Genomic DNA, 26,878 nt, shown 5'->3' with positions numbered 1-26,878 from the left:
GGAAAGGGGAGGACAACTCTGCCTGTTAGGAAACCTTCTGATCCTAGTGTCTTTGCCCGTGTCCTGGAAAGGGCGAACAAAATCCACTGCCTCTAGTTAGAAGCTGTCTCTATTCTTTAAGTAATACATACTTATATGCAAAAGCTGTGTTACAGAAGATAAATTGTATTTTAATTTCTTATGTTTACTTGTGTGTGTTTGTACGGATTAAGGTTTTGATTTTTTTTTGGTGCAGTTTTTTTTCACAAGACTTCTGAATTGATTTCACAGATGATAGCCCAAAACCTAGGAGTCTCAGATACCTTCTGAGATCCATTTTAACAACCATAGAATTTAGTTACCCAATTTCATAGGGTTTTAGTTCACTTTCCAGTATAAAAGGACAGCTTTTTCAGATGTGATATAAATCTGAATGGTACCATTTAATCAGTCTGTAAAGCACTTCTGGATAAATCTAGCTTTGTGTCTCATGTGATGATAGCATTTGTATTTGTGCTTCAGTTCTTGATTGGTGCTTCTGAATGCTGTTGAAATGCAATAAAGCTCAGAAACAGTTTTGTAGGTTCAATAAATTTAGAAGCAGGTAAATTAAACTTGAGTTTTCATTTTTGAGAATACTATTACAATGAAATGCTAAATTCTTCAATGAGAGGTGCCAAATGCGATTCAGCAATATTTTGACATTTGAGGAAATATGCTTGTAACATTATTGTAATAGAATTATAAATGGAAATATAATTGTAAAGAGTACTGGTATAATTCATTAAGGGTTAATACAGCATGGACATTCACACTGAAATAAAAAAAGTCCCCTGGAAGCTGTAATTGTGCTAGTAAACTTAACAGTATAGATAAACCGGAAGTCATGAGTGATACATGCATGGTCTTACATTATTTGGTGTCAGAGCCCTTTAGCAAGAATTTCTAAGTATGTGCAGATGTAAGTATATTTCAGTTTTTTTCTTGAATAGGATGGCTGTGTTCATCCCTTCCCTTTCTACCTTCATTCCTAAAGGACTTGTCAGCATGAAGCTGATGTAGAAAGTATTGAGAGCAAATCAATATATGAAGATGTATGAAATATCACGCAATGGTGTTGAATGGGGCATCTCCTGCTCTCTTTTAGGTTACCTTTTAGCATTTGGAGCTGTGAGACTTGCTGGGAAAGGAATCCTGTCTGCTGGTTCTGGTGATGGACACCACCATCTCTAGAAAGCAATTTTTGTGTATTGAGAGAAGAAACAGAGGCTGAAGAAGCACACTTAAAGTCTTCAATTTTGTCATTTGGCTGGTATTAGAAACTAAAAAGCTCGTATTAGAAACTAAAAAGCAGCAGTAGACGGAGGCAAAAGGTTTTCTTGCTCATTAGGCTGCTAGGCTCAAATAAATGTTTTTCACAAGAATGTTTGCTAAATTACTAAATTACTTATGATTTTGCTTTGGGAGGACTTGTGTTGTCATCTATATAAATACATTTTGCAGCAAAAGCAAGTATTTTCCCTAATGCATAGTACGATTTGAGTACTCTTCTGTGGCCGCATTCCTTTTTACCTTTATTATCATACTTTCCTGTTAGTTAGGCAGAAGTGTCCTGACACGGATAGTACTCACCCTTCCCAAACTGGACTTCTGAAGCATCACTTTGTGCAGAGTATGCCTTTTTCCAGCTGAAAGTGTAGCTATTGTACCTGTTAGTTGTCAAAAACACTACCATATTGAATGTTTTTCCACCAGATTTTTTGCATACCAGTATTCATCTACAATTGGACTTCATGATAGACTTCATTTACCTGGCCTGTTCTTGAATTATAGCACACCGCAGAGTATATAGTTCAGTCCTGATTTACAAAGAGACCAAGACTAAATTTAGTGGAAGTCTTTAGTGTAGTTTCTGTTTTAATGCTTTTTAACGTCTGTTACAAAAATGGGGAATGGGATTTAATTAGACTATGTAGAATTGTAGAATGAATTGAGAAGCAAAAATAGGGAAACTTAAGAGTAAGTTTCTCATTAAGTGTTTGCATGATAGTGAAGATCTTCACAGGGTAGTTGTCTTCTGAAAGAAGTTCAGGTGGGACAGTATTGGTGGTTTTTTTCCCCTTTTAAATGTATGCAATTAGGAAACCTCCATGAAGAAAAAAAACCCCACAGAACCCTAGTGTTGGCTAGTACAGGCTTGGCTGCAAGATTCCCAAGGGTTTTTTGGAACTATTCTGTGAAAGTGTCTGGTTCTATGTGTATGTACATGCAAAAAATAAGGTTTTTCCCTAGCAAATTTTAAGTCTCTGGTTTGTTTTCTGAAGGCTGTATCTGGTAAATTCCAGAGTTGCAGAACAACTTTTGCTTTCTGATAGTCAAACTGTTTCCAGCTCTGTTAAGGAGCTTTGTTAAAGCTTGCTAGTCCAGTAAAATTGACATTTAAACCTTTTTCTTTTGATTTTTAGGTCAAAGCCAATCCCTTTTGTCACTGACAGCAAGAAAATTAGTTGTCCGCTGAAATTATTTCAACTCTTTTCGTGTATATTGAGGTAGGAGTTCAGCCAGCTTTACCTCAATATGATCCTGCTACATTTTGTTGATAATCTTACTATCCTTCTGTGTCAGTTTGAAGAAGGTTTGAAAATCTGTAAATTTATGGGTGATGGTTCTAGTGAGATACTTGATACTAATCATCTGGTCTTAAATAGTTCTAGAGCTTGAACTAGCTAGATCACATGGGTGAGTTAACAGAAATCCATTATTTTGCTACTCTTTAACTGATGAAAATCAGGATTTCTACAAAAGACATTATTTCATAACCTCTTCGTTTCAAATTCCTTCCACCAGCCTGTTACATGATGCCTGTTATCTGCTGTGAGCAGAGTATTAATGGTTTTTATGTAAGAACACTAAAAAGACAATTTATTTCTTTATCAGGTAGCAGTAGGGAGGAGGATGAATGAAAATCAAGTAAATTAATTACTAATGCATAAATGCAGCTGTAAAATAATTGTATACATCAGTGTTGGACTTTTTTTCTGCAAGTTATACACAGTGAGATACAATTGTGTACAAAAGCAGTAGAAGTTCTTAAATATTTAATGCAAAAGGCATTGAGACTGCAGACAAAAACTAACATGTGCTTTGCTGGCTATTTATTTACTGTAAAATTTAATCTCTAATTGTGACCCCACTTATTACTAGCCCATTGAACCAGATGTGTTGTGACTAGTGTTTTGTCACATGGAACAGTAAAAATAGTAGCTTGGGTAATCTGCATCATAATTGAGGGCTTTTTGAACTCCAATTTAGCATCTTTCCCACACGCCCATTCTAAAAATGTTGTCTGTTTTCTGTTGGGTTTTTAAAATTATTTTTTTAAACTGTACTCATCTTTACTTCTCAGAAGATACTTGTGTAATGTCATTTTTTGTTGTAGAGTTCCAAACAGGTTACAGATTTTATTTATTAAGAAACCTAATCTTAATTGAGTGTGCATTTGAAAATACTCAATTTTTTGAATCACATAGCTGTGTGTTTATCCATGTATATGTATGCGTATATAAATAAGTAAGTGTATATGTGTGTATAGTCCAGCCCTTAAAATTTAGGTGTGCTTAGCAATTTATCAGCTTTACAATTCAATCTTTGCTTTCAGATATGGTTGTACATTTTAGGATAATAGTTCACCTGTGGTTTTCTGTATTTGCCACAGTTCCCTTCGCTAGTGTTAATTAACTGCTTTTCTTTCTTCCTAATACAAATATAGATCACAATGTTCCATTCCTGCCCCCCCACCCCAACTCATTTTCGGTGTGTTTTTTTTTTCCTTTTTGTTATAATCTGTGGCTTGGAAACAGTTTCTCAGTAAGTTACATTTAAGTTTGTTTTTCTTCTAGGAGGTATTGGAGCTGTAATTATTCATCTGCTTCTCCTAGTCTTTTGAAAAGTGACTAAATGCAACTGAGTCAGATTGTCTGTTGGAATGAAGTGGCTGGGAGAATCCAAGAACATGGTGATGAATGGCAGGAGAAGTGGAAGCAAGTCATCTAATGACCATGCACAGAACAAGACCAAATTGCAGCATGCAGGAAAGGAAAATCCAAAGACAGGCAAAAATGGAGTTGAGAGAAGATCAAGCAGATGTATGTACATTTTTTAAGTGGCCTAGTGCTCTATGTGATTCTTCTAGCAATTTGCAAGTCAGGCTTTGTCTTGTCTTAATTCATTGAAGGAGGTTTGCATTCAGCATGTAGCTGTATCATCAGAAGTATTAATTATGTTTGTTGGATGTATTAGCTCACTTCAGGAATATAGATCTCTTCAAATCAGTTTAAAAGTTGAGAATAACTGGATGTAAAATATTTTTTTAACTGATGTAAGCATAAAATAATGATTGGTACTAAATGAGAACTAGTGCAATTGGGCATGGATAAGTTGAGTTCCTAGCCAAACTTCTAGTAATACACATGTAGAAATAAACACCATTGTGAACAAAGTCACATGTATCAATGTGATTATGAAACAGTTTCAAGGAACATGGATTTTATTTTCTTATTGGTTTGGAGTGAACAACGAAATACAGAGTATGTCCTTTATTCAGATTTTGGGGAAATCAGGTTTGAAATTTTCATGGCTTCATCATGTTTATAGGTCAGAAATCTTAGGCAAGCATGACTGAAGAGATGCTTGTAGCTAGTGAGGGGAAGAAAGAAGGAAACCAAAATTTAAAACATCCATAAAATATATTCAGAAATATGTTTTCTATTGGCTACTACATAAATGAACAAAAGCAGGCATGAGAAATTAACTGTGCTCCTTCTTCAGTTATTTTATTGCCTTCCTAAATTGTTCTACATTTTTTGGTCTCCAGTCTGTGGTTGTCTGTCCCCAAGCATAGCTGGGCTTTATGACATTCCTTACAGGATACCTGATTTATGCTCTCTCACTTGCAGGTAGCAGTGCTTCAGGATTTGAGGGTCAAAGTCGTTACGTGCCTTCCTCTGGAATGTCTGCCAAGGAACTGTGTGAAAATGATGACCTAGCAACTAGTTTGGTTCTTGATCCCTATTTAGGTTTTCAGACACACAAAATGAATACTAGGTAACTTGTCTTTATTTTTCTAGAAAATAATCAGTCTTAGTTGATGTAAACAGAGCAAAACTGTGGAATTTCTTGCATGTTTATGAAAGTCTGAAAAAATGGCAATTCATGAGTAGCTTCCATCTCTTAAACAGGGTTGCATGTGACACTGGAACACAGTTTTGTAGCAGTGTGCGTTTGTAACACTGTCATAGGTGTTTCTTTTAGGTCTTATGTGTGTTCATGCCATAGTGCAGGTTGTTAACAGACCTAGCTTAACCAGTTCACTAAATTACAAGGCTTAAATCCATTGGTAGTTTGAAATATTTCAATAACAGAAATTAGGGTTTGGGAACTTTTCTGTTTATATCATGTACCTGAGTACACACACTTAACAGGTACTCTTAGAACATCACAAGAAAGATACAGTTCCTGAGCACTTCAGTGTTTGTGCCACTTGATCTTAAGTTCTAGCAGGTCCCTGCTTAAGGAATGCTACTCAGACATGTCTGTATATATAAGATAAATTAACATGCACACTGGGAACTTGCTTACCAGAATTGCGTGTACTTTTGCATTGTTATGCACCTGTCTGAATATATCTGGTATAAATTCAGTGTGGTTTTAGGGTTTAGTTGTTGTATGCTTCTTCTTATCTTACAGACATTATCACTGATATGCTATAGATATCTGTTAAGCTTTTATTTGCATACAGGATCTGCATTGCTAGTTTAATTGAAAACCTGTATATAAATTAAAGTTTCTAAGGTCAGGAATTGCGTGCTTATTTTTGTACAATAATAATGGGCAGCAAATTATGGGAAACAGCCTGCTCAACCCTTCAAACTCTTGCTATGGCTATTTTTTAAAAAAATATTTACCAGTGCAGCATGATCACATAACCAGGGGATCAGTTAAGTAGATTCTTGTATGTATGTAACAGGCTGATTGCTTCAAAAATGACTGCTAGATTAATTGGTGTTGCCACATAACATAAATGGTTGCTAGTATAGCAGCATGAGTTTTGCATGAAGTGGCAGCACTGTGGTCCTAATAACTGTAAAGACTTACTTGGAAGGTATTTGTATTTTCTGCTGGAGCGTGCAACATCCGTATCTGAGGAATGCTTGATTTTTTCCTGTTCACTCCATGCTGTTGGTTGCAATAGCACCTTGTACTCCAAGCAGTGTCTAGGTAGGTGCTCTTATGGTACAGTTCAGAGTGTCTTTGTATTTCCAGCAGTTAATCAAGATAAATATATATGCTCAAAAGACTTCTTTGCATGAATGGTAGTCTACAGGTTATGCCGAGGTAGTTAATTCTTATGCTTTTTGCTAAGGAAATTATGTATTCATTGTTTAATAGTTGGAGAAGCTACTTTTGTAAATGTTGTTTTCTGCTGATAATGTTTTCAACACCTGAAATAAATTTTAATTACTAATTTGAATCAAAAGACTACACAAAGGCTATCATCATGTATTTCTTCCTTTCTCAGACTTGGAGAACAGTTACAGGCAGTCTTCAAGGACAATAGTTAATAATCTTGGAGCACTATGGGAAATACTTAGGTGAGGCTTACAACTTTTACCAGAAACACATCATCTTGCCTCTTTCATAATGTCCTATTGAGAGAATTTCTGTTGTTGCAATTAATTAAAATAAAGGCATCAGTGTAGTTCTTGTTTATCTTTTTGGTATAGTGATGACATCTGCTTGTTATTGTAGCTATGTTGATGACATTGTCTTTCTTCCATCTAGTAAGCTGTAGTCTTTTAGAGCTCCTGAGGCTTATTGGTGTTGTATGGCTTTGAGGAAAGGCAAGGGGGAAAGCAAATATTAAAAGACTAGACTGTTTTCAAAATATCAGATGTCGGTACCCAAGTACATGATTGTAGTAGCAACTAAGATCTACGACTTATGTTTAGGTATCTTCTGCTTTAGTGTGATGAGGTGGTATTAGGTACATAGTTTGTGTTTTGAGGTGCAATTAATATAAAAGAGTAATTTATGATGGCAAGCAAATATTTCCTGTTCCCTTGTCCTGATTTATTTGAGGATGTACTGTGGAAGTGACTGTGCCAGCATTCTGCTTTGTTATTGGAGACACCTAAGAGGTTTGTATTTTTGGAACTAGCAGCCCAGTGTAAGTTGATGCCCACTTACTGAAGTTGTACTTTACTTTTTCTCTGAAAGCCAAGTCTGTATTTTTTTATGTATTCTACATAAGCACTTCTTATACTTCATTCATACCTTCAGTTGAAGAGTTTGTGAAGACCTCTTGTTTTGCCCAGAGTATATTGATTAGAGAAAAATAACTCATAGCTTCCTAGTAAAATACCTAGATTATTGTTGTAACGTTTTTATTTTCCATCTTCTTTTACTATGTTAGTGATCTTCTAGTAGAGTGGTGGCAAAACATGTTTGTGTTTTTCTTTGGGGCTTTTTTTGTGTTTTCGTTTTTGGTGTTTTGTTGTTGGGTTTTTTTTTTTTATAGGGGCCATAAAAATCTTAAGTCCTGCAATTCCTGAATGCCCTCACTCTGAATAACTGGGCTATTAGCTTTGTAAACTGTCTAGTCTTTAGTGTCTAGAAGAGTTGAAGACTAGTTCTCTAAAATATTACATTCAGATCCCCCAGTGAGTTTGTCCAGTGTTCCTTTGAAATACCTTCTTGTCACCAGGGATTTGATGAACAGCATAAAATATAGCTCTGGAAATGTCTTCAGTGGCTTTACCCAAAAGTAACTTTTTTTCATATTCTTAGATTTTCAAAAGAAAGCAGGTTGTTTTCAAAGCTTCTGTCCCTCTTTACAGACCTGTGGTCATTCTTTTGTCTAATTGGTAGCTCTTATCTCGACAAAACACCAGGTTAGCAGTTAATTAGAAAAAACAAACACAAACCCAAAAAATCAGGAAAATGTATGTTAGGAATTACTATCTCGTTAAGTATACCTGTTCTCAGAGGTTTTGTTGCTTGTACAAATCCTTTTATGTCCAATCTTTTTTTTGTGACAAAGGCTGTCTTGGCTGTAATATTAGTCTTGCATGCCTGTTCTTTCTGTAAAAATAAAAAGTGTTATTACTTCCTGACTTGAAAGTTGTCTAACACTAGAGATTAAAAATGACACTTGTTAAGCAAAAATTTGCTTGGCTTTTTACATCTCTTGTTTTCAGCTGCTTTTCACTAAGCTGAGCACTGAATCTTGAAGTTGTATGCCTTATTGGCCAATCCATGCTTTTATTATTTCACATACAAATGTGTTAGTATTTTAAATTTTAAATTTTAAAAATGTGTTAGTATTTTTAAATTTTAAAGTATTTAAATTTTAAATCTTTAAAAGACTCAAGCCAGACTCCAGACTGCTGATGTTACCTGTCACTATTGTTTCCTGGTTCGCAGCATCATGATAGAGAATACTGAAAGCAGTTCCAGTTACTTTTGAAATTTGCAAGTGATTTAGGAAGTGAGAAACATTGTCAGTTTTAGGAAAATCTAGGGGTGTTTGCAAACTCCAGTTTGTTGCTTTCAGGGAAGTTACAAACTGTCATGTGGCGTGGGTGGTTTTATCTGATAATGGGACACTAAAGGACCATGCTTTAAGAATTTCCATGTTTTCTATAACAAATGTGAAGTGTATGAGGATGATGTACAGGAAGCTGCTTTCTCTCAACACTGCACTAAGAGCTATGGTGTAAGCATCAGTCATTCCTGAACTTAGCAGGGTTATTTCACTCTTTTTCCCTTGAAGTCACTTGAGGCAGTAAAGAGTCAGTTGGAGCAATGAAGACAAAAAAAGGAAAGCAGTTTTATATCACTTGAATTTGTCGATCTGTGCTGAATCTGTCCTGTGCTCCTTAGCTCACTTCAATATAATAATTAAAGGGCTCAGTTTTCATCTTGAATAGTGTCTGGAGGTAGAGCAAGTAATGTGGCTTCTGCTAAGTGAGGTTACATGGGTGTATTGTTCAATAAACCTAAGTGTTGGTGCTGTGGAGGTATTCCATTAGAGCTACATAGCTCTTATGTAGTGACACCCAGTTTCAAAATGAATATTTTACTTTCTTCAAATCTCAGTATCTATGTACTTGCCAAAATGATTGTTTGATGTTTAAAATCTGCTTTCTCAGTTTTTTTTACATTTCTGCTGATAACTTAATTCAGTGAAGTCCTTTAGCCTGTTTCTCATTGTGTACCTTCACTACGTGTAATCACAAGCAGTGATTACATTGGAGCTAAATGTTTTGCTGCTGCTGAACATTTCTGATTTAAAAAAAAATCTCAACCAAAAAATCCCCCCAAACTCCCTCAAAAAAACAAACCGCACACAGCTCCCCCCAACCAAAAAACACTGTCTTATTCTTACACAGTTTTTTTCAGTTGCACATTTAACTTTAATAAAGTATTATATCTTCAAAAGATGGAGTGGCTTGCATCCAGTAGTCACAGGAACTGCTAAATTAAATTTACCATGTAGAGTGTCAGAATAGGATTGAAAAAAGCATTGGGGAAGGTTTTGTTTCCCCTATGCATATTTTTAAAAAGCATTTATTTGTTAACTCTAAGGAGAAAGAAATTACGTGGCTGTTAAAATTTCTTTTACTTCTAATATAAACTGTATTGGAGTTTTGCCCACACTGCTCTGTGTATAGTTTGAGTTCAAGAAATTTGAAGTAATGGGGATTATTATTGGCCCACTGAGGAATCAGTTATAAACTGTATTGGAGTTTTGCCCACACTGCTCTGTGTATAGTTTGAGTTCAAGAAATTTGAAGTAATGGGGATTATTATTGGCCCACTGAGGAATCAGTTGGGAGCACTGGTGACAGAGGATATAAAGAAGGCAGAAGTGCTGAACACCTTCTTTGCCTCTGTCTTTACTCCTGCAGGATTTCCCCATGAGCCCCAGATTCATATAGCCCCAGAAGAAGTCAAGATAGAGGAGGAGTTTGACATGGTAGATGAGGATTGGGTTAGGGATCAGTTGAGTAATCTGGACATCCATAAATCAATGGGTCCAGATGGAATGCACCCAAGGGTGCTGAGGGAGCTGGCGGAGGTCATTGCTAGGCCACTCTCCATCATCTTCAGTAAGTCATGGGTAACAGGAGAGGTGCCCGAGGACTGGAGGATAGCAAATGTCACACCAGTCTACAAGAAGGGCAAGAAGGAGGATGGGTAACTATAGACCGGTCAGCCTCACCTCCATCCCTGGAAAGGTGATGGAACAATTTGTTCTTGCACACCGTCTCCCACAGCATCCTTGTGGATAAGTTGATCAGGTATGGGTTTGGTGACCAGGAAGTGAGGTGGATTAGGAACTGGTTGAAAGGAAGGAGTCAGAGAGTTGTAGTCAATGGGGTAGAATCTGGTTGGAGGTGTGTTACTAGTGGAGTCCCACAAGGGTCGGTGCTGGGACCGGTGTTGTTCAACATCTTCATCAACGACCTGGATGAGGGTATAGAATGTACCCTCAGCAAGTTTGCTGATGACACTAAGCTGGGAGGAGTGGCTGACACACCAGAAGGCTGTGCTGCCATTCAGAGAGACTTAGATAGGTTGGAGAGTTGGGCGGGGAGAAACATGATGAAATTCAACAAGGGGAAGTGCAGAGTTTTACATTTGGGGAAGAACAACACCATGTCCCAGTACAGGTTGGGGGCTGAACTGCTGGAGAGTAGTGTAGGTGAAAGAGACCTGGGGGTCCTGGTAGACAGGAGGATGACCATGAGCCAGCAATGTGCCCTTGTGGCCAAGAAGGCCAATGGCATCCTGGGGTGTATTAGAAAGGGTGTGGTTAGTAGGTCAAGAGAGGTTCTCCTCCCCCTCTATTCTGCATTGGTGAGGCCACATCTGGAGTATTGTGTCCAGTTCTGGGCCCCTCAGTTCAAGAAGGACAGGGAACTGCTTGAAAGAGTCCAGCGCAGAGCTACGAAGATGATTAGGGGAGTGGAACATCTCCCTTATGAGGAAAGGCTGAGGGAGCTGGGTCTCTTTAGCTTGGAGAAAAGGAGACTGAGGGGTGACCTCATCAATGTTTACAAATATGTAAGGGGTGAGTGTCAGGGAGATGGAGTTAGGCTTTTCTCAGTGATGACCAGTGATAGGACAAGGGGTAATGGGTGCAAATTGGAGCATAGGAGGTTCAAGGTGAATATCCGAAAATTTTTTTTTACTGTGAGAGTGACAGAGCCCTGGAACAGGCTGCCCAGGGAGGTTGTGGAGTCTCCTTCACTGGAGACATTCAAAACCCACCTGGATGCATTCCTGTGTGATGTGCTCTAGGTGACCCTGCTCTGGTTGGACTAGATGATCTTTCGAGGTCCCTTCCAACCCCTAGGATTCTATGATTCTATGATTATCTTCATTAAAAATGCAGTTTTAAACTTTTGCTTTTAAAGAACCTGTTTGTTGGGGTTTTTTTTCCCTACATGGCAACATTGCAGGTTAAACACAGAGCAGGTTGATTTTTATGTAACTGGCTTTTAATTGAGATACGTGTACTACTGGGTTGGGCAGGGGGAAGCCAGAATGTATGTTAACTGAATAAATTTCTTCCATTTACCAGAACTAGATTATTTTCAACTTCTGTTAAGCTGTCTTGAATGCTTAACAGCCTTGCAGTTTTATCTTTTGATTCTGAATCTCTGGTATTAGATACACAGTAATTTGCTGGTTTTACCCAGCTACTTAAATGAAAATACCATCCAGACAAGGAGCCTGTTGTTAAGAGGTAATGGGATTCTATGTTCTGATAAATTCGCTCTTCTTTGGTGTTCCCTAGTTGCAAGTTAAGAAATAGGTTTAGAATAGGTAACTTTATCATGCACTAGTACACTATGTAGCATTCCATACTGGATCTCTGGCAGAATCCTTTTTGTTCACTGCTCTCAGTGACTGAAACTAAGCAAGGTACTGTGCTTCTGAACTTACCAGAAACTCTCCTTTAACTTCCTTTATAGGCAAGCATCTCACTGACCTTTGGCTTTATACCTTGGAGTTTCAAGATTCTTTAAGTATTCCTGAGGTAAGATAAACTTGAGAGAGAGAGAGCCGTGCTTCCTGAAGCCATTTTCCTTTGTCTTCCTTATTGACACCACCTCAGTTTGTTCTTATCTGGTATAACATCATCTTCTAGCTGATTTTGAAATTGCAGTAGCTTTTCTGGATCTTGTTGACTAGGGTAAAATAAATATTTCCTAGGGAAGCGTGAAAAGTTTATATTCCGCAGCTTGTCAGGAAGAAGGGCTTGTACTACTTCTTTAACAATACTGTGATAGCTGAATTCTTAATTCTTGGCTTACTTTTAACAATAGACTGTTTGAGGGAAGCTGTGAGATCTGACCTACGAAGCTGTATGTAGGGTGGCTTAAACACTAGAGCTTCCAGTTTCCATGATGGAATCTTACAAAGGTACTGTTCATAGAGGCAAACCAGAAGTCAAGATAAACAATTCTGATTTTAATTGACTCTGTTTAGAGACTGGATTAGCTGGTTTGTTTTGTTTCTTTTTTCTGTGCTCTTTCTCTTTTTCTTCTTTGAACTAGTCTCCTATTTTACTGACATTTAAAAGCCAGTTTCTTTGGCTCAGGTTATATATATATACATTTAGCTGTGGGTTCTTTCCAGGCTCTCTTTATAATGCTGCTCAGAAACGTTCATGTAGACTCTTCCAGTAGATGTGTAGACTTTTTTTTTTAATGTTGTGTACCTGAGGAAGCCTTGTAACACCAAAATGATGGTATTCATGGTTGCCTGTCAAAACTGAGTGGCTTTTTGGTAAATAGTGCTGGGAAAGACTAGTGAATAAACAGCTGTATCATTATACTCCTGGGAGAACTGTCTATCAGTGGACCCTCAAATTCTTAAGGAACACTCCACATTTAGGCTTTCATGGCATATTGGCTTCTTCAGTGTCTCAAATCAGAAGGTACCTTTTAAAGTATATATGGAGATACACCTGTGAAACTGCTGAAGCCTTCATGAGGAGTCTGGGCTGTAAGTGTTCTGGTTTAGCTCATAGGCTTTATATGTTCTTAGTGCAGTTTACATGTAGTGTTGAACAACTCACTAGCGCGGGCTCAGGGTGCAAAGTGTCATTCTGTTTCATTGATTTGGAAACACTTTAAGTTAAATGCTGTGCATCACAATACTAGTTTCCAGCATCTTTCCATGTACTTGTAGACACTTCTTGCTTTTTCAGCCTTCTGTTTATATTTTCTCTGTATCTCTATCTTGTCACTGTGTAAAAAAGAACAGTGCGTTGATAAAAATGCTGCAGGAGGTCCTAGGTATTTTTTAAACCTTGGATGCTGAGAGTTTTGTTCTTTAAAAAAACAAAACAGCTCTTGTTTCAAGTTTGAAATGCCTGGCATACAGTATAATTTTCATCTGACATTTTAATGTTTTGGGGTTTTTACAATCTCTTCACCTCCTAGTTTCCAGCCTTCTTTTTGGCCTTTTCAAGACTTGGGTATAAGCTAAATGTTCTGCTTCTCAGGAATGATATTACTTGAGTTTCTGCTAGGCATTTAAAGGAATGCCACTGGGAGTGATATGCCTGAGAAAAGAAGCCACAGAAACACGTGCTGAATATGATCAGTGGTGGTATGCAGGTGACTTTTAAATGGCTGAGGATAGATTCTGAACTATCTAAGGTAGTTAGGTGGACATCTGATCAGTCTCTGAGAATGGTATGTTGTGTGAAAGACCTAAAATTTTAAGTGTCACCTTGCTGCTTTGTATTTGTCATGATTTGTAATACAATTGGAACTATGTTGGGAAGTTTCTGATTGAAACTGAAAATGAGAGCAAGTCCTATTCTGAAATACATTCAGTTCATGCTATATAATTTTAAATTCCCTTAATGTCTGAGGAAACCCTGAGAGTTATAACTGCCAAATCTGGGAGAAGCCTTTTTTTTTCTGGTGAGAATTGGGAGATACTCTTCTTGTATCTGACTGGCAAGTTGAGGGAGACTTTGCTGTGTTACAGCAGAAAAATAACAACAGTCACATAATCTGTAGCATGAAGGGAATTTTCTGCTATGATGAGGTCTCGGCAGCTTATTAGGCATTTAGCTTTGGGAAGATGAAATAGGTATATGCCTTAGTAAATAACTGGCTTTGAAACATCTTGACATGGTACTTACTGCAATTCTGAGTGGGCATCTATTTCTTGGCTAACTTGCTATCTTGTTAGATGTTATTCCAGTCAGAAGAAAACTTACCTAATGTCTTCTCAGAACTATTTATCTTCTCTGGGAGCTCATAGGTTTATGCCAATTATTTTTGCCATATTCAGAAAGATCTCTCGCTTGGTCATTATAATAAAAGGAAGTTCATTAGACACAGAGAATGTAGAGGTGTGTAAAAGCAGTAGCCATGGAACACTGATAATCTCCACTGCTGCTGGAACTGATACTGTTGTCTTTATTTTATCAGAAGAATAAATACAGCATTTTACTTACAATGAAGGAAATTGAATACTTAATCATTATTAGTTACTTTACATCGGGGTGTGCAACACTTGAGGTGTTTTGTTTTCTTCATACAAGTTGCTTACAAGAAGCAAATCTTGTTTGATCATCTGTAAGAAGTTACTTGCAGCATTTAGCATTCTAAGATGAGGATAAGACAAGTGATACCTTAATTTTAAAAACTGTGAGGGAGTTTGAGGTTTCCTTCCACCAGCTTCAGGAATTTATTTCCCCTTGTTTACTGTTGTCATCAAATACAGACTTCATGTGGTAAGTAAGAGGAAATAAAATCAGATTGGTAACACACTTCAGGCAACAAGTAATGGGTCTTAGTCTTATGGATTTACTCAAAAGCTGTTAGTTTATTTAACACTTTTGTTTTATGCTGTGTGAGTTGTAAACGGAGTTGCGCTGCTTTTCATGACCCTAAAAAATGTTATCTTTGTGAAGAGTCCCCTGAGGTGTGTCATATGCTTAGAAGTACACACACCTCACCTCTCCTCCAAAACAAAGTATTTATAGGTATGTGCTCAAAGGCAAATTATAGAGATTCAACATAATCTGTAATCAAGTTCTGCTTTCCCTTGATGATTGTGCAAGTGAGAAATGGAGCTTCTGCTTCTTGCAGTCAAAGTTTTCTTCTGTAACTAGTTTTTGTCTGTTGAAGATATTAAGAATAGTTTTTCTTAAATCTCAAGGTTTGGGAAGAAGGTGGGATTCTCTGCTAATGAATAGGGATTTATTTTCTTACTCATGATTTTCAGCTCCCTGTTTTTTGTAGCCAGTATTTCGGGGAAATTTTTATGATCGCACTAACTTGCGGAACTTCAGTCTTCCACAGATGTAGCATCTGTGCTATGTGTTACTATTTATAGTAACTGGTGTAGTCATTAAGAGGTTGTTCTATATGAATGCAAATGTTATGTTTGCAATCTACAGAAACTTACATAGTGGATTTGTGAATATAGTAAGTCTTTGGATTGGGCGAAAGTTGATTTTAAATTACTTAAGATAGTTGCACATTTTTTCTGTTTTGTCATTTCTTATTTAGTCTTTTTCAGTTACGCAGACTGTTTGCTCCCTATTTAAAAAAAATAAAATAATGTATGTGAGGTTGTAAAGGGCTTAAATTTAAAATCTCACAGAGACAGCCCACATGCCCCCACCCCCAGCTACAAAAGCTGAAACTGTGTGTAGATTCCTTGATACTACTGTTAACTAGTAATCTTACAGCTGGATTTTTTTGCATATGCACTTTGAATAATTGCAAATTTATTAGAAAAGTAAGGACAGTAGCACTTCCATTATGCTAGTTCTTCAGCTGCTTTGTTCTGAATGATAGGCATTGAAAACAGAAAAATATTATTCTGTTGGTTAATCTTGGCAGAAATTTTTTTTATAAATAAATTATGCTTCTGTATTCTGTTGGTTAATATTAACAGAGATTTCTTTTACAAATAAATTGTCCTCGAAATGGAGGGTTTTAAAGTTCCAAGTAGTACACTTGGCTTTACCTTATCTCTACCATTACCTCAGTAAATGAGGGTGTGTGATTTGAGGACATCATGGCCATTTTTTTATGCTACGAGTTAAATACTTTATGGCTAGCAAAATAACTCTGCTGCAAGTAACTTGAGGAAGAATTGAGACTGAACAGTGGGCTGGAATAGCTTTATTCTTTATTTCAGATTTCGACCTATTAAAGGAAGACAAGAAGAACTAAAAGAGGTGATTGAACGTTTCAAGAAAGATGAGCACTTAGAAAAAGCCTTCAAGTCTTTGACGTCAGGTGACTGGGCCCGGCACTATTTTCTTAACAAGAACAAAATGCAGGAAAGGTTGTTCAAGGAACATGTAGGTGTATTTGTAATTAATGTGCTTTTTCAGATGGTTGAAAGACTTGGAAAATGTAAAAATGTCTTAAGAATGTAGTAGTAGTAAAGGAAAGTAATCCATTGCTGAGTTATGTGGTTTTTTATTTCATTTTTTACAAAAACTGTATTTTGTTTTTTAAAACCCAGCCAGCTTCCCCCTTGCTCCTCCCCAGGCCTCTGCCCCCTTCTTTCAAGTTAACTTACCATTGCTTTATATTTAACAGATAGAAAGGAAAAAATGTTTGCCTTTTTTTCTGTTAGCTTAAGTCATAAGCAGAAGAGATAAGGTCTACTTCCCTAAGACAAGAGTTTTGAAGACTTTTTATTCTTTGGAAGAGTTCTCTTTCTTTTTTTTTTTTTTTCTTTTTTTTTTAACTCGCAGCTATTGTAAATCAAGTTGTGTGACTAAGACAGGTAAAGGAAAATGGAGAAGACTTGCTAATTCAAAATACCTCAGCTGTGAGTATAGTAGCTTTATGTAGGCATGTGACTCCTCTTCCTTCACTTCCCACACCCCAAATCCATTTTCTATATATCATAATGGTTGTTGACTCTCTAAGTTGCAAGAAAATCATAGAATCACAGAATTTTAGGGGTAGGAAGGGACCTGTGGAGATTAGAGTCCAAACCCCCTGCCAAAGCAGTACCACCTCATCCAGACAGGTCTTGAAAGTCTCCAGAGAAGAAGACTCCACAATCTCTCTGAGCAGTCTCTTCCAGTGCTCTGTAACCCTCGCAGTAAATAAGTTTTTCCTCATTTGTTTCCTCATGGTTTTTTACTGAAAAAAACCCCAAACCCCAAACAAAAAAAACAAAACAAAAAAACACACCAACAAAAAAAACCCACCTCTTTCAGGAATAACTGAATTTCACATGCAGCTAGAAGGATTTAGGTCTATTTTAAAGTGTAGAAAAACGTAGGCAGCAAATTGTGCTTTCCCAAAGTGTTTTTTGTGTAAATACAACTGCACTTTCACTAGAAGGAATTAATGCGGCAATCACTGAATTCAGTATCTAGATTTGTCATTGAAATAATATCTTTTTTGGAACTGGAAAGAACAAAATTGGATACTGTAGGTCGTTAGGTTGCAGTGGTTCTTAAAAACATTAGAATATTTTTTGAATGAAAATACTCTGAATTTAGGAAGAAATTAGCCATTTTCTTTGGGCCAATTTTGTACCATTTGAGGCATCTTGTAACTTTTTAAAATTCTTTGTATGGTCACATTATTCTGCAAGAGGATTACTGCAAGTCACTAGCAGGAGTGAAGAAATAAAACTGATGTTATGTGTATAACTGAAATCTATAATCAAGAATGCATTTCAGCAGACATCCCATTGCAGTATCAGTTTTTTGTGTTTTGTTGCAATTCACAGACTCATTTTTATATGAAGTTCCTCATTGCTTTTGTTTTGATTGTAATAGAAAAGTACTGTTTTATTTCATTGCAGGTATTTATTTATTTACGAATGTTTGCAACTGACAGTGGGTTTGAGATACTGCCTTGTAATCGATATTCTTCTGAGCAAAATGGAGCCAAAATTGTTGCAACAAAAGAATGGTAAGAAATGTAGTTTACTGTTGCATTCTATTTCTGCCAATTATTTTGAAAGATTCTAAAAACACATATTTAAAAAGTCTGATTTAGAATTGAAACAGCAACCAGTGAAATACAAGTTGTCTATTTTTACTTGCAAATTAAATTTAATGTTTGTTTTTGCCAAGTACTTAACACACAAAACATGCATCTGTAAGACATTTCTTTGTATATTTGGACATAGCCATACAGTTTCCAGTATATAATGTGTTTTTAAATTCTTTTTTTTCAATCGTGTAATTATTTTCCTCTTAATTATGAGTTGTTGCCATCCTGTGAGAAACACAACCATGTCCAGACTCACATTATACGAAATTTGTTATATAACAAATAATTATGGGGGAAGAAGTTTTACACCTTTGTGAAACTGAGGGGTATTATTTGTGTATCTTGATTGTGCAAGATAAATCTCTCCTGGAAAGGCAAAGCTGGAACCCCAGTATATTTTGCCATTTTGGCACATCTGAGTTTCATTATAAGCATGTGGCAGCACCAGCAGATCTCTGGGTTAATTCAGATTTTAAAATAACTTCTTCCCTTCCTTCGCTCTCTTGTCCCCCCTGTGATTTATATTTGTTTAGCTTTGTGGCAGAACATAGTCATAACAGCACATCTGAGATTATGATACGTGGGCTAGGATTGAGTTCTCAGCATTCTCTAGAAAGGAAGAATTTTGCAAGCCTTTTAAGGCTTGATTTCTGGTTTCTCTCCTTTGTGCGTATATAGTATCTGCATGTTCATCTGTGTCTGAGTAATCTAGGCAAAATTTGGGATGGCCACTGTAGGGAGAAGTGGAAGCAATGTCCTTGTAAGATAATGGAAAAAGTAGAATCATAGAATGTTCTGGGTTGGAAGGAACCTTAAAGATCATCTAGTTCCAACTCTACGTCCATGGGCAGGTGCACCTTCCACTAGACCTGATTGCTCTTAAGTCCCATCCAGCCTGGCCTTGAACACTTCTAGGGATGGGCATCCATAGCTACTCTGAGCAACCTGTTGTAGTGTCTCACCACCCTCACAATAAAGAATTTCTTCCTAGTATCTAATCTCCCCTCTTTCAGTTTGAAACTGTTCCCCCTCGTCCTATCACTCCAAGCCCTTGTAAAAAGTTCCTCCCCAGCTTTCTTGTAGGCCCCGTTCAGATACTGGAAGACTGCTATAAGGTCTGCCTGGAGCCTTCTCTTCTCCAGGCTGAATAATCCCAACTCTCTCAGCCTGTATTCATAGGAGAGGTGGTCCAACCCTCTGATCATCCCAAGTGGTCCTCCTGGATTTACTTCAACGGCTCCATGTCCTACTTATGTTAGGGACCTAAGAACTGGACACAGAGCTCCAGGTGGGATCTCACAAGAGCAGAGTAGAGGTGCAGAATTACTTCCCTCAACCTGCTGGTCACACTTCTGATGCAGCCCAGGATACAGTTGGCTTTCTGGGCTGCAAGCACGCATTGCCAGCTTATGTTGAGCTTCTCATCAACCAAACCCCTGAGTCCTCCGCAGGGCTGTTCTCAATCCATTCTTTGCCCAGCCTGTATGTGTGCTTGGGATTGCCTTGGACCCATGTGCTGGACCTTGCTCTTGGCCTTGTTGAACTTCATGCAGTGTGCTTCTTCCTAGGCTGAGTATGCAGTTCCTCTGATCTGCTATATTTATGATGACAGATTGCGTTTCTGCACATAAAAGTGTCATGGTTCTGTTGTCTTTTGTTGGTTGTCACCTCCCACCTGCTCCTGCCATCCTCCCTTCTCTCCCTTATCCTAAGTGGTCTATTTAAGGGACCAGCTTGATGCTGAATAGCTTGCATGGATTCTGGCCTTTTTTTGAGACAATGCTGGGCCTTTTTTAAGAGGCCGTGGAGTTCAAACATCTTCACTATGCTGTGCTTTCCTGGCCAAAGGCAGTAGTATAAAAAACGCATCTGGAAGAAGTCAAAATGTCTTAAATGCTGGTTGGGAGGGAGCATACACAAATGGAAGCATTGTTTTTGGTTTTAACTGATGTAGAAAATGAAGTAATCAATTCTTGCAAATTTTTGCTTGCAGTCTTAGGAAATTGCAGAAACTATGGTAATGTCTGTCAGAATGGATGTAATTGATTCCATGTAGTAATATAAGAACATTGTTTTCATGTCTGATAAAAGGTCTGCTTAGCCTAATATCCTGTCTTTAACTGAATTAAAACATGAGGTTTGTAGGGATTGAGAAATGCTTTCTCAAACATTTGCTATTAGTGACAACTTTTTGTGAGATCACTTTATGATTTTGGAATATGTATTCTTATTTCTGCTACTCCTTTTACACTAAAGGAAACGAAATGATAAGATAGAACTACTTGTGGGCTGTATTGCTGAACTATCAGAAATGGAAGAAAACATGCTGCTAAGACATGGGGAAAATGACTTCAGTGTCATGTATTCGACACGGAAGAACTGTGCACAACTGTGGCTTGGTCCTGCTGCATTTATCAATCATGGTGAGTAATAAGTGTAGGAAGCATATTAAAGGACATAAGCAATATATATATACATAGCACAGTGTTGTTACGTGTGAACTGGTTGACACAAGACCTTAACAGAAAATGTCTGAATCTGGTATACTGGATTACTGTAGGACAAAATCCTGTTGGGATTGTCCTACACCAGAGCTGGTTTGCTATGAACTGGGAAACTCACAAAAGGCTCTAGGAAATGGTGCCTTTTTACTTTACAGAGTCTTTGGAACTGGCAGCTAAATTAGTGGAGCATCTTGTAGGTTACCTTGAATTCATTGTGAACTTAGTCAACAGTAATGTATTCCTTTGGTTAACTTGTAAAGCTATTTTTAACCTTTTGCACAAAGGTGAACTGATTTTGTTCTATTTGTATGCTTAAGGAAAAGCAGGTAGGATTTAAGACAAATCCTATTACCTTAAAGAGGAGGGAAGCAACATTTGTGATAGCCTAGTGAAGAGTTCAGAAACTAAACCATATCAAAATAGGTATCTCCTTATATCTAGCTTTATGCAATACTAACATAACTCCCAGTATTTAGTTGAGGTTCTACCATTATTGAAGTCAGAGTGAATCCTTATTTTAGATATCTGCAACTATTCATGTTTCAGGTCTTATCAACAGTTAATTGACTTTATCTTTTGGACCTTTTTCAGATTGCAGACCTAACTGTAAGGTAAGCAAGAAATTAAATAAATCAAGCACCCCACATTTTCTCCTGAGATTTTTTTGTCCCTGCACCTTTTCCTCCCCAACTGTTTAAATTTTTCTCACTCAGATACTGTTTAACATTAATGATTAACCTTAACCTTTTTTTTTTTTTTTCCTTCCTGTCATTTGCTTTCACAGTTTGTATCAACGGGCAGAGATACAGCATGTGTGAAAGCTCTAAGAGATATTGAACCTGGAGAAGAAATCTCTTGTTACTATGGAGATGGGTTTTTTGGAGAAAATAATGAATACTGCGAATGTTACACCTGTGAAAGGTATACATTGATGTAAATAAGTTTTAAATGGAATGCATTTTGTGAAACAAAGTCCTTGATTATGGGTACTCATACCCCTGGATACATTACATTTGTTCTCTTCTGCTGGGAATAGTCAACGTCGTTTTCCTCATCTTACTAGAACTTCAGGGTTTCTGTATTCATAGAGATATACTGTTTTGGACAGTACTTGCCTTTATCTGTCTGTCAAACAGTAGCAGCAATGTTGTCATGTTTGTTTTTCCACTGTGCTGTCCAAACTTAGTTTCTTCAGAAAATCAGTTGAAAGAATCTCACAGGTGGTTTTTCCATGTTGAAACTTCCATTCACTATGAGTGTAATTTGTGAGAGCTTTACCTAGTTTCAAGAGGAGGTACAGAGCACCTTCAGTAATTCTGTTACTTTTTGACCTAACCATGGAGAGGAAAAAAACCTATGAAGGACAAAATATTAATAATATTGAGAAACAGCTTAGTGTACTGTAATTATTCTTCCCTTGTTACTAGGAGTGCTATGTTTTTGCTCCAAGTTCCTTTGATTGTTGATTTTTTTTATGTAGTATGAATATACTTTCAGAACAAATGGATTTTGTGCATCCTGACATTTTCACTAACTTGTCATCTTTGTATTTTTAGATTTAAAATATAGCCATTTCATGTAGTTATGTAATATTAACATTAGAAATCTGCTTTTCAGTAACTTCAATATTTCAACAGTTACTTTCAATATTTGCTATGTTACAGCAATCAAAGATGAGGGATTTGAATTTAGGGGAGTTGAGTAAGAAAAAATGTGTCCTTACCAACACTGAAGGAACTTTGTACACCCCCAAAAATAAGTAACACAATTTTGACTGTGCTGTGAAGGGTATTAATTTGTGATGTTAAAATGCTAAACTTTTGAGAATCTATGGGATTTGGGAGCTTTGGGAATGTTAGCACTGTACAAATCTTTTTCTCAAGCCTCCAAAAATCATCACCAAGAAATTCTGCATATCTGTACATCTTGTTAGGTGAGCCTGCTGTTCATTCTAGCAGAGGCAACTAGTCACCAAATATGACATGTCAGAAGATAATTGTGGTTGTTCATAAGCACTATTGCCTTCTCATTGCCTGTTGTTTGTGCTAAGTTCAGCCTAGTATCTTAACCTGTCTGTAATTTGAAGAATTCAAAATAAAACTGAAATAATGCCCTATAGTAAACAAATACCAGTTAATTTGAGAACAAGTATTGTGTCTGCATAATAATTAACATTGTGGAGCTTGAGATCTTGTCTGATTTCTTTGGTGAACTTTTGGTTAAGTTTTGTAGATTTTCTTCCAGTACAACATACTGGAATCGAAACTGAAGTTGTCCTTTAATAGATTATTAATGAATATCAAAGGAATCCAAGTAGTAGTGGCTGAGGTGTAAGTACAGGAACTCTTAATTTTAATCCTTTTTTGTGATTACTTTAAAAGACAAAAAAGTTCTAGGTTTGCTCAGCCATTTCATTTTCATGATAATATAACCTGGAGTCTTTCAGTTACAAAGAAGCATAGAACTATATTTAAATTTTATTCTATTTTCTGCACTTTCCGACTCTTGCTGATGCAGTAACAAGCTTGGTAACTAAGCTGGCATTTTTTTACTAGCATGATGCAATTAGGAAAAATGAAGTTGTTATATTAGCTTAGATAACGGTAGTATTATGAGCTACCGTATTTCATTTTGACCTTTATAATTTTATTATGAAGCAATACTCAAATAGACATAAATCAAGGGAAACCTACTTTTGCAATTATTATTCGTCCCAAGTAATAAATCGAAAGCTTTTCTGCACATCTCTACTAAAATGAGATAAGTATCTAAATAACTTATTAAAGCAGCCCTCAAGATGCTAATCAATTTAGTGGTTACTGGTATTGTTTATCCAAGTATACCTGCGATTCAAACTATTGTATGTGAAACAAAGTTCTAAGTTTATTTTAATAGTTATTAATACATTATTTCCTCTTTTTCATTGTAGACGTGGAACTGGTGCTTTTAAGTCAAGAGTGGGGCTGCCAGCACCTACTCCTGTGATTAATAGTAAATACGGACTGAGAGAAACAGATAAACGACTAAATAGACTTAAAAAGTTGGGTGACAGCAGCAAAAATTCGGACAGCCAGTCTGTCAGCTCTAACACTGATGCAGATACCACTCAGGAAAAAGCTAATGCAAGTAAGTAAAGGGAGTAAAAGCCTGGAGTGCAGGATTAAAGGTTTCATAAAAACATGAAAAACTTTCACCGCAGTGGAATTCTCTTAAAGTTAAGATTAATTTCAGATACTGGTGTTTAGAACTGTACTTTATTGAGGAGTCTGAAGGCAATGTAAATATAAAATTCATTGTTTTCTTTAAGTATTTTAAGAACAATAGGTAGTGTGGTCTTGTTTTGTTTTCTTTATATCAAAAGCAAATAATGTCATATTTCTCTATGTGTCAGTTAAAGTTCAATCAATAGTGTACAGGTATGGTTAGCTATCGCATGGAGTAGTATGGTTTAGGAAAGAAAACATGTCGTTTGAGTTATCTACATTCTGTAGGAAACAGTTTTAAAATAAATACTCCTGGTAGAGATTATTAAACAAATAGAGGTCCTTTAAACTGGGCAGCTTTTAGCTTTGCATATCAAGGTCTGATAGTTCAGGTACCTGTTTTGAAGTGAAAGTGCACAGTTAGTAATCTCAGAAGAAATTGGAAGGGATTTTTGTTTCTTATGCTCTTGACAGACTTCATAGAGTAGTGAGCATCATTTATTTATTTTGCCCTCCCCCTTTCCTTCCCCCATCACCCTCATATAGACAGAATATAAGTAACTGGAACTTTGGCTTAACTAGCTAGCAAATTTGGAGTCACATAAAATATTATGGTTCCATCTGGCTCGTTTCCTGCTATGGTATTAAAAAACCAAACAAAACAAAAACCGCCACCAGCAACAAAAAAACACTTCCCAAAATCTTTTATGATCTCTTTGATTACCAAGCTTTATAGTTGCAACTTTGCTTGGGCAGACGCAATTCCTTTCCTTACCATAGTGAGAGACAACTGGATACCTGAAGCTGTTACAGTTTCAATTTTACAGGTATCTAACTGTTACAGGCTTTTGGTTTGTTGATTTTTTATTTATTTTTTTTTTCACCCCTGTAGAAAAAAAATCTGGGACTAATACTAGAGCATACTCATCTTCAGACTTTGCTGGAATAACACTCAGTGAAAACTGTGGAAAATGTAGGATGGACATATATTTTTTTTAAATGAGTAGAAGAAATTAAGAAAAAAACAAACTTGGTATATTGGGAGTAGTGTTAGGGAAGTGTACCTGGAGTTTAGGTGTACTTTTGACTTGTTTGATAGTTCCTTTCATGTCAGAGTTGCAAGTTAAGCAGTCTTGTGCCTTACTGCATACTGCCTAGCCTGTTTAATGGATTTTGATGAAGTGTTTAAAAAAATTAGGTAACTACAGTATTTAGGAGTGGGGAACTCAGGATAAAGTAGTGGCATAACAGAACCACTTTTTTCTTTTGCAGCTAACAGAAAATCTTCAATTGGCGTAAAAAAGAACAGCAAAAATAGAACATTAACAAGACAGTCTATATCAAGAATTCCAGCATCATCAAATTCTACCTCATCTAAACTAACTCATATAAATAATTCCAGGGTACCAAAGAGACTGAAAAAGCCTGCAAAGCCTTTACTTTCCAAGATAAAGTTGAGAAATCAGTGCAGAAGGCCAGAGCAAAAGAATGCTTCCAGAAAGCTTGAAATGGGAAATTTAGTTCTCAAAGAGCCTAAGGTAGTTTTGTACAAAAACTTGCCCATTAAAAAGGATAAAGAATTGGAGGGACCAGTGAAAGTTGCAGTCACTAGTGGATGCTTAACAAGGCATGCAGCCAGAGAACATAAACTGAATTCTGTGAAAGGTGCTTATGAGCATGGTGATAAACCACCCTGCACATACATAACAAGGAGGTCAATGAGAACAAGAATGAATTTGAAGGAGACCTCTGACATAAAGCTTGAACCAAATATGTTGGATAGCTATAAGAATATTTTGACTGGAAAGCAACCAGACATTTTAGATCAGCACTCTCATGTAATAAACAAAAATGACATGGCACATGGACCATCACATAAAGGGGATATTAGGTGCCAGAAAAATGATGCAGGCATGTCAAAAAAGAAAACTCGACAAGGGAAACTTGTGAAACCATCTGCAAAAATAGAAGAAACCGATACTACGCACAATACACCTGTGAAAGATGAAGTACCAGATTTGATTAGTTCTCAACCAGAGCCTGGAGAGAGGAATAATGTGATGGACACACCTGTTGGTTATAAAGACTGTATCCCTGGATCTGGTGGCTGCTCTGTTGTAACATCTGAAAATTTTAAAGCAAAAGACAGCTTTAGAACTGCAAAAAGTAAAAAGAAAAGGCGAATTACGAGGTATGATGCACAACTTATCCTTGAAAATAGCTCTGGGATTCCTAAACTGACTCTTCGTAGACGCCATGATAGCAGTAGCAAGGCAAATGACCAAGAAAATGATGGAATGAGTTCTTCAAAAATAAGCATCAAATTAAGTAAAGACCATGAAAAAGATAATAATTTATATGTAGCAAAGCTAAATAATGGGTTTAACTCAGGATCAGGCAATAGTTCAACAAAACTAAAAATACAGCTAAAACGAGAGGAAGAAAACAGAGGGATGTACCCTGATGACCTTCATGAAAATGGTATGTGCTGTAGTGAAACTCTCTCCCTGTTGGAGTCAAGGATGGAAGTAGGTGATTATGGTGACTATGAAGAAGAAACAGCTGATGAATCTTCATCAGAAGAGGATGACGAAGAGGAAGATGACTATGATGATGAATTTGATGACTTTATTCCCCTTCCTCCAGCAAAGAGACTAAGGCTTATTGTTGGCAAGGATTCAATAGATATTGATATTTCTTCCAGGAGGAGAGAAGATCAGTCTCTAAGGCTCAATGCATAAGCCTGTTGGTCTTAAGTGATCTGGATGTAATTTTTAAAAAACAAAATAAAATCCACAACAAACAAACAAAACAACAACAAAACGCCAACAAAAAAAACACCGACAAAAATTCCATTTCATTATTCGTCAACTGAAGAATTTTCTGAAAAACTTGGTGGCAGCACTTCTTTATTGTTTATTCACCTATCACATAATATTGTAGAAAAGTGTACAGTATACTGACTTCTTTATTCTGATTTGTGCAGATTTTTATTGTACTTTTTAATAGCCTTCTTATGTGCAATTCTGAGTTATAGTAATGCTTTGTTGTAAAATAAATGCTCAAGCAAAGTTATGAAATTGCATCAAATCTTTCCATGCAGGACAATGAGAAT

General features: G+C 36.8%; 1 protein-coding gene across 3 annotated transcripts; it reads left to right on the top strand.

Annotated features, from left to right (window-relative positions):
* Positions 1-3,964: 3,964 nt before the first annotated feature.
* SUV420H1 (suppressor of variegation 4-20 homolog 1 (Drosophila)) lies at positions 3,965-26,550 on the top strand. 3 transcript variants are annotated; one of them, XM_009996425.1, is made up of 13 exons: positions 3,965-4,124; positions 4,935-5,082; positions 13,222-13,251; positions 13,870-13,894; positions 14,987-14,997; positions 16,225-16,390; positions 17,863-17,972; positions 20,313-20,479; positions 21,152-21,171; positions 21,345-21,481; positions 23,490-23,686; positions 24,922-24,924; positions 25,036-26,550. In XM_009996425.1, exons 1-13 carry the CDS (start codon positions 3,965-3,967, stop codon positions 26,502-26,504), a joined length of 2,643 nt encoding a protein of 880 aa, XP_009994727.1. In that variant the 3' UTR covers positions 26,505-26,550. The 3 variants fall into 3 exon arrangements, with proteins under 3 accessions (XP_009994727.1, XP_009994728.1, XP_009994729.1); XM_009996426.1 differs by lacking the exons at positions 13,222-13,251; positions 13,870-13,894; positions 14,987-14,997; XM_009996427.1 differs by lacking the exons at positions 13,222-13,251; positions 13,870-13,894; positions 14,987-14,997; positions 24,922-24,924.
* Positions 26,551-26,878: the final 328 nt, after the last annotated feature.

The sequence above is a fragment of the Chaetura pelagica genome, unplaced genomic scaffold (genome assembly GCF_000747805.2).
Source record: "Chaetura pelagica isolate M959 unplaced genomic scaffold, ChaPel_1.0 scaffold74, whole genome shotgun sequence".
Classification (NCBI taxonomy): Eukaryota; Metazoa; Chordata; class Aves; order Apodiformes; family Apodidae; genus Chaetura; species Chaetura pelagica.
This window is presented reverse-complemented; position numbering and strand designations above follow the sequence as displayed.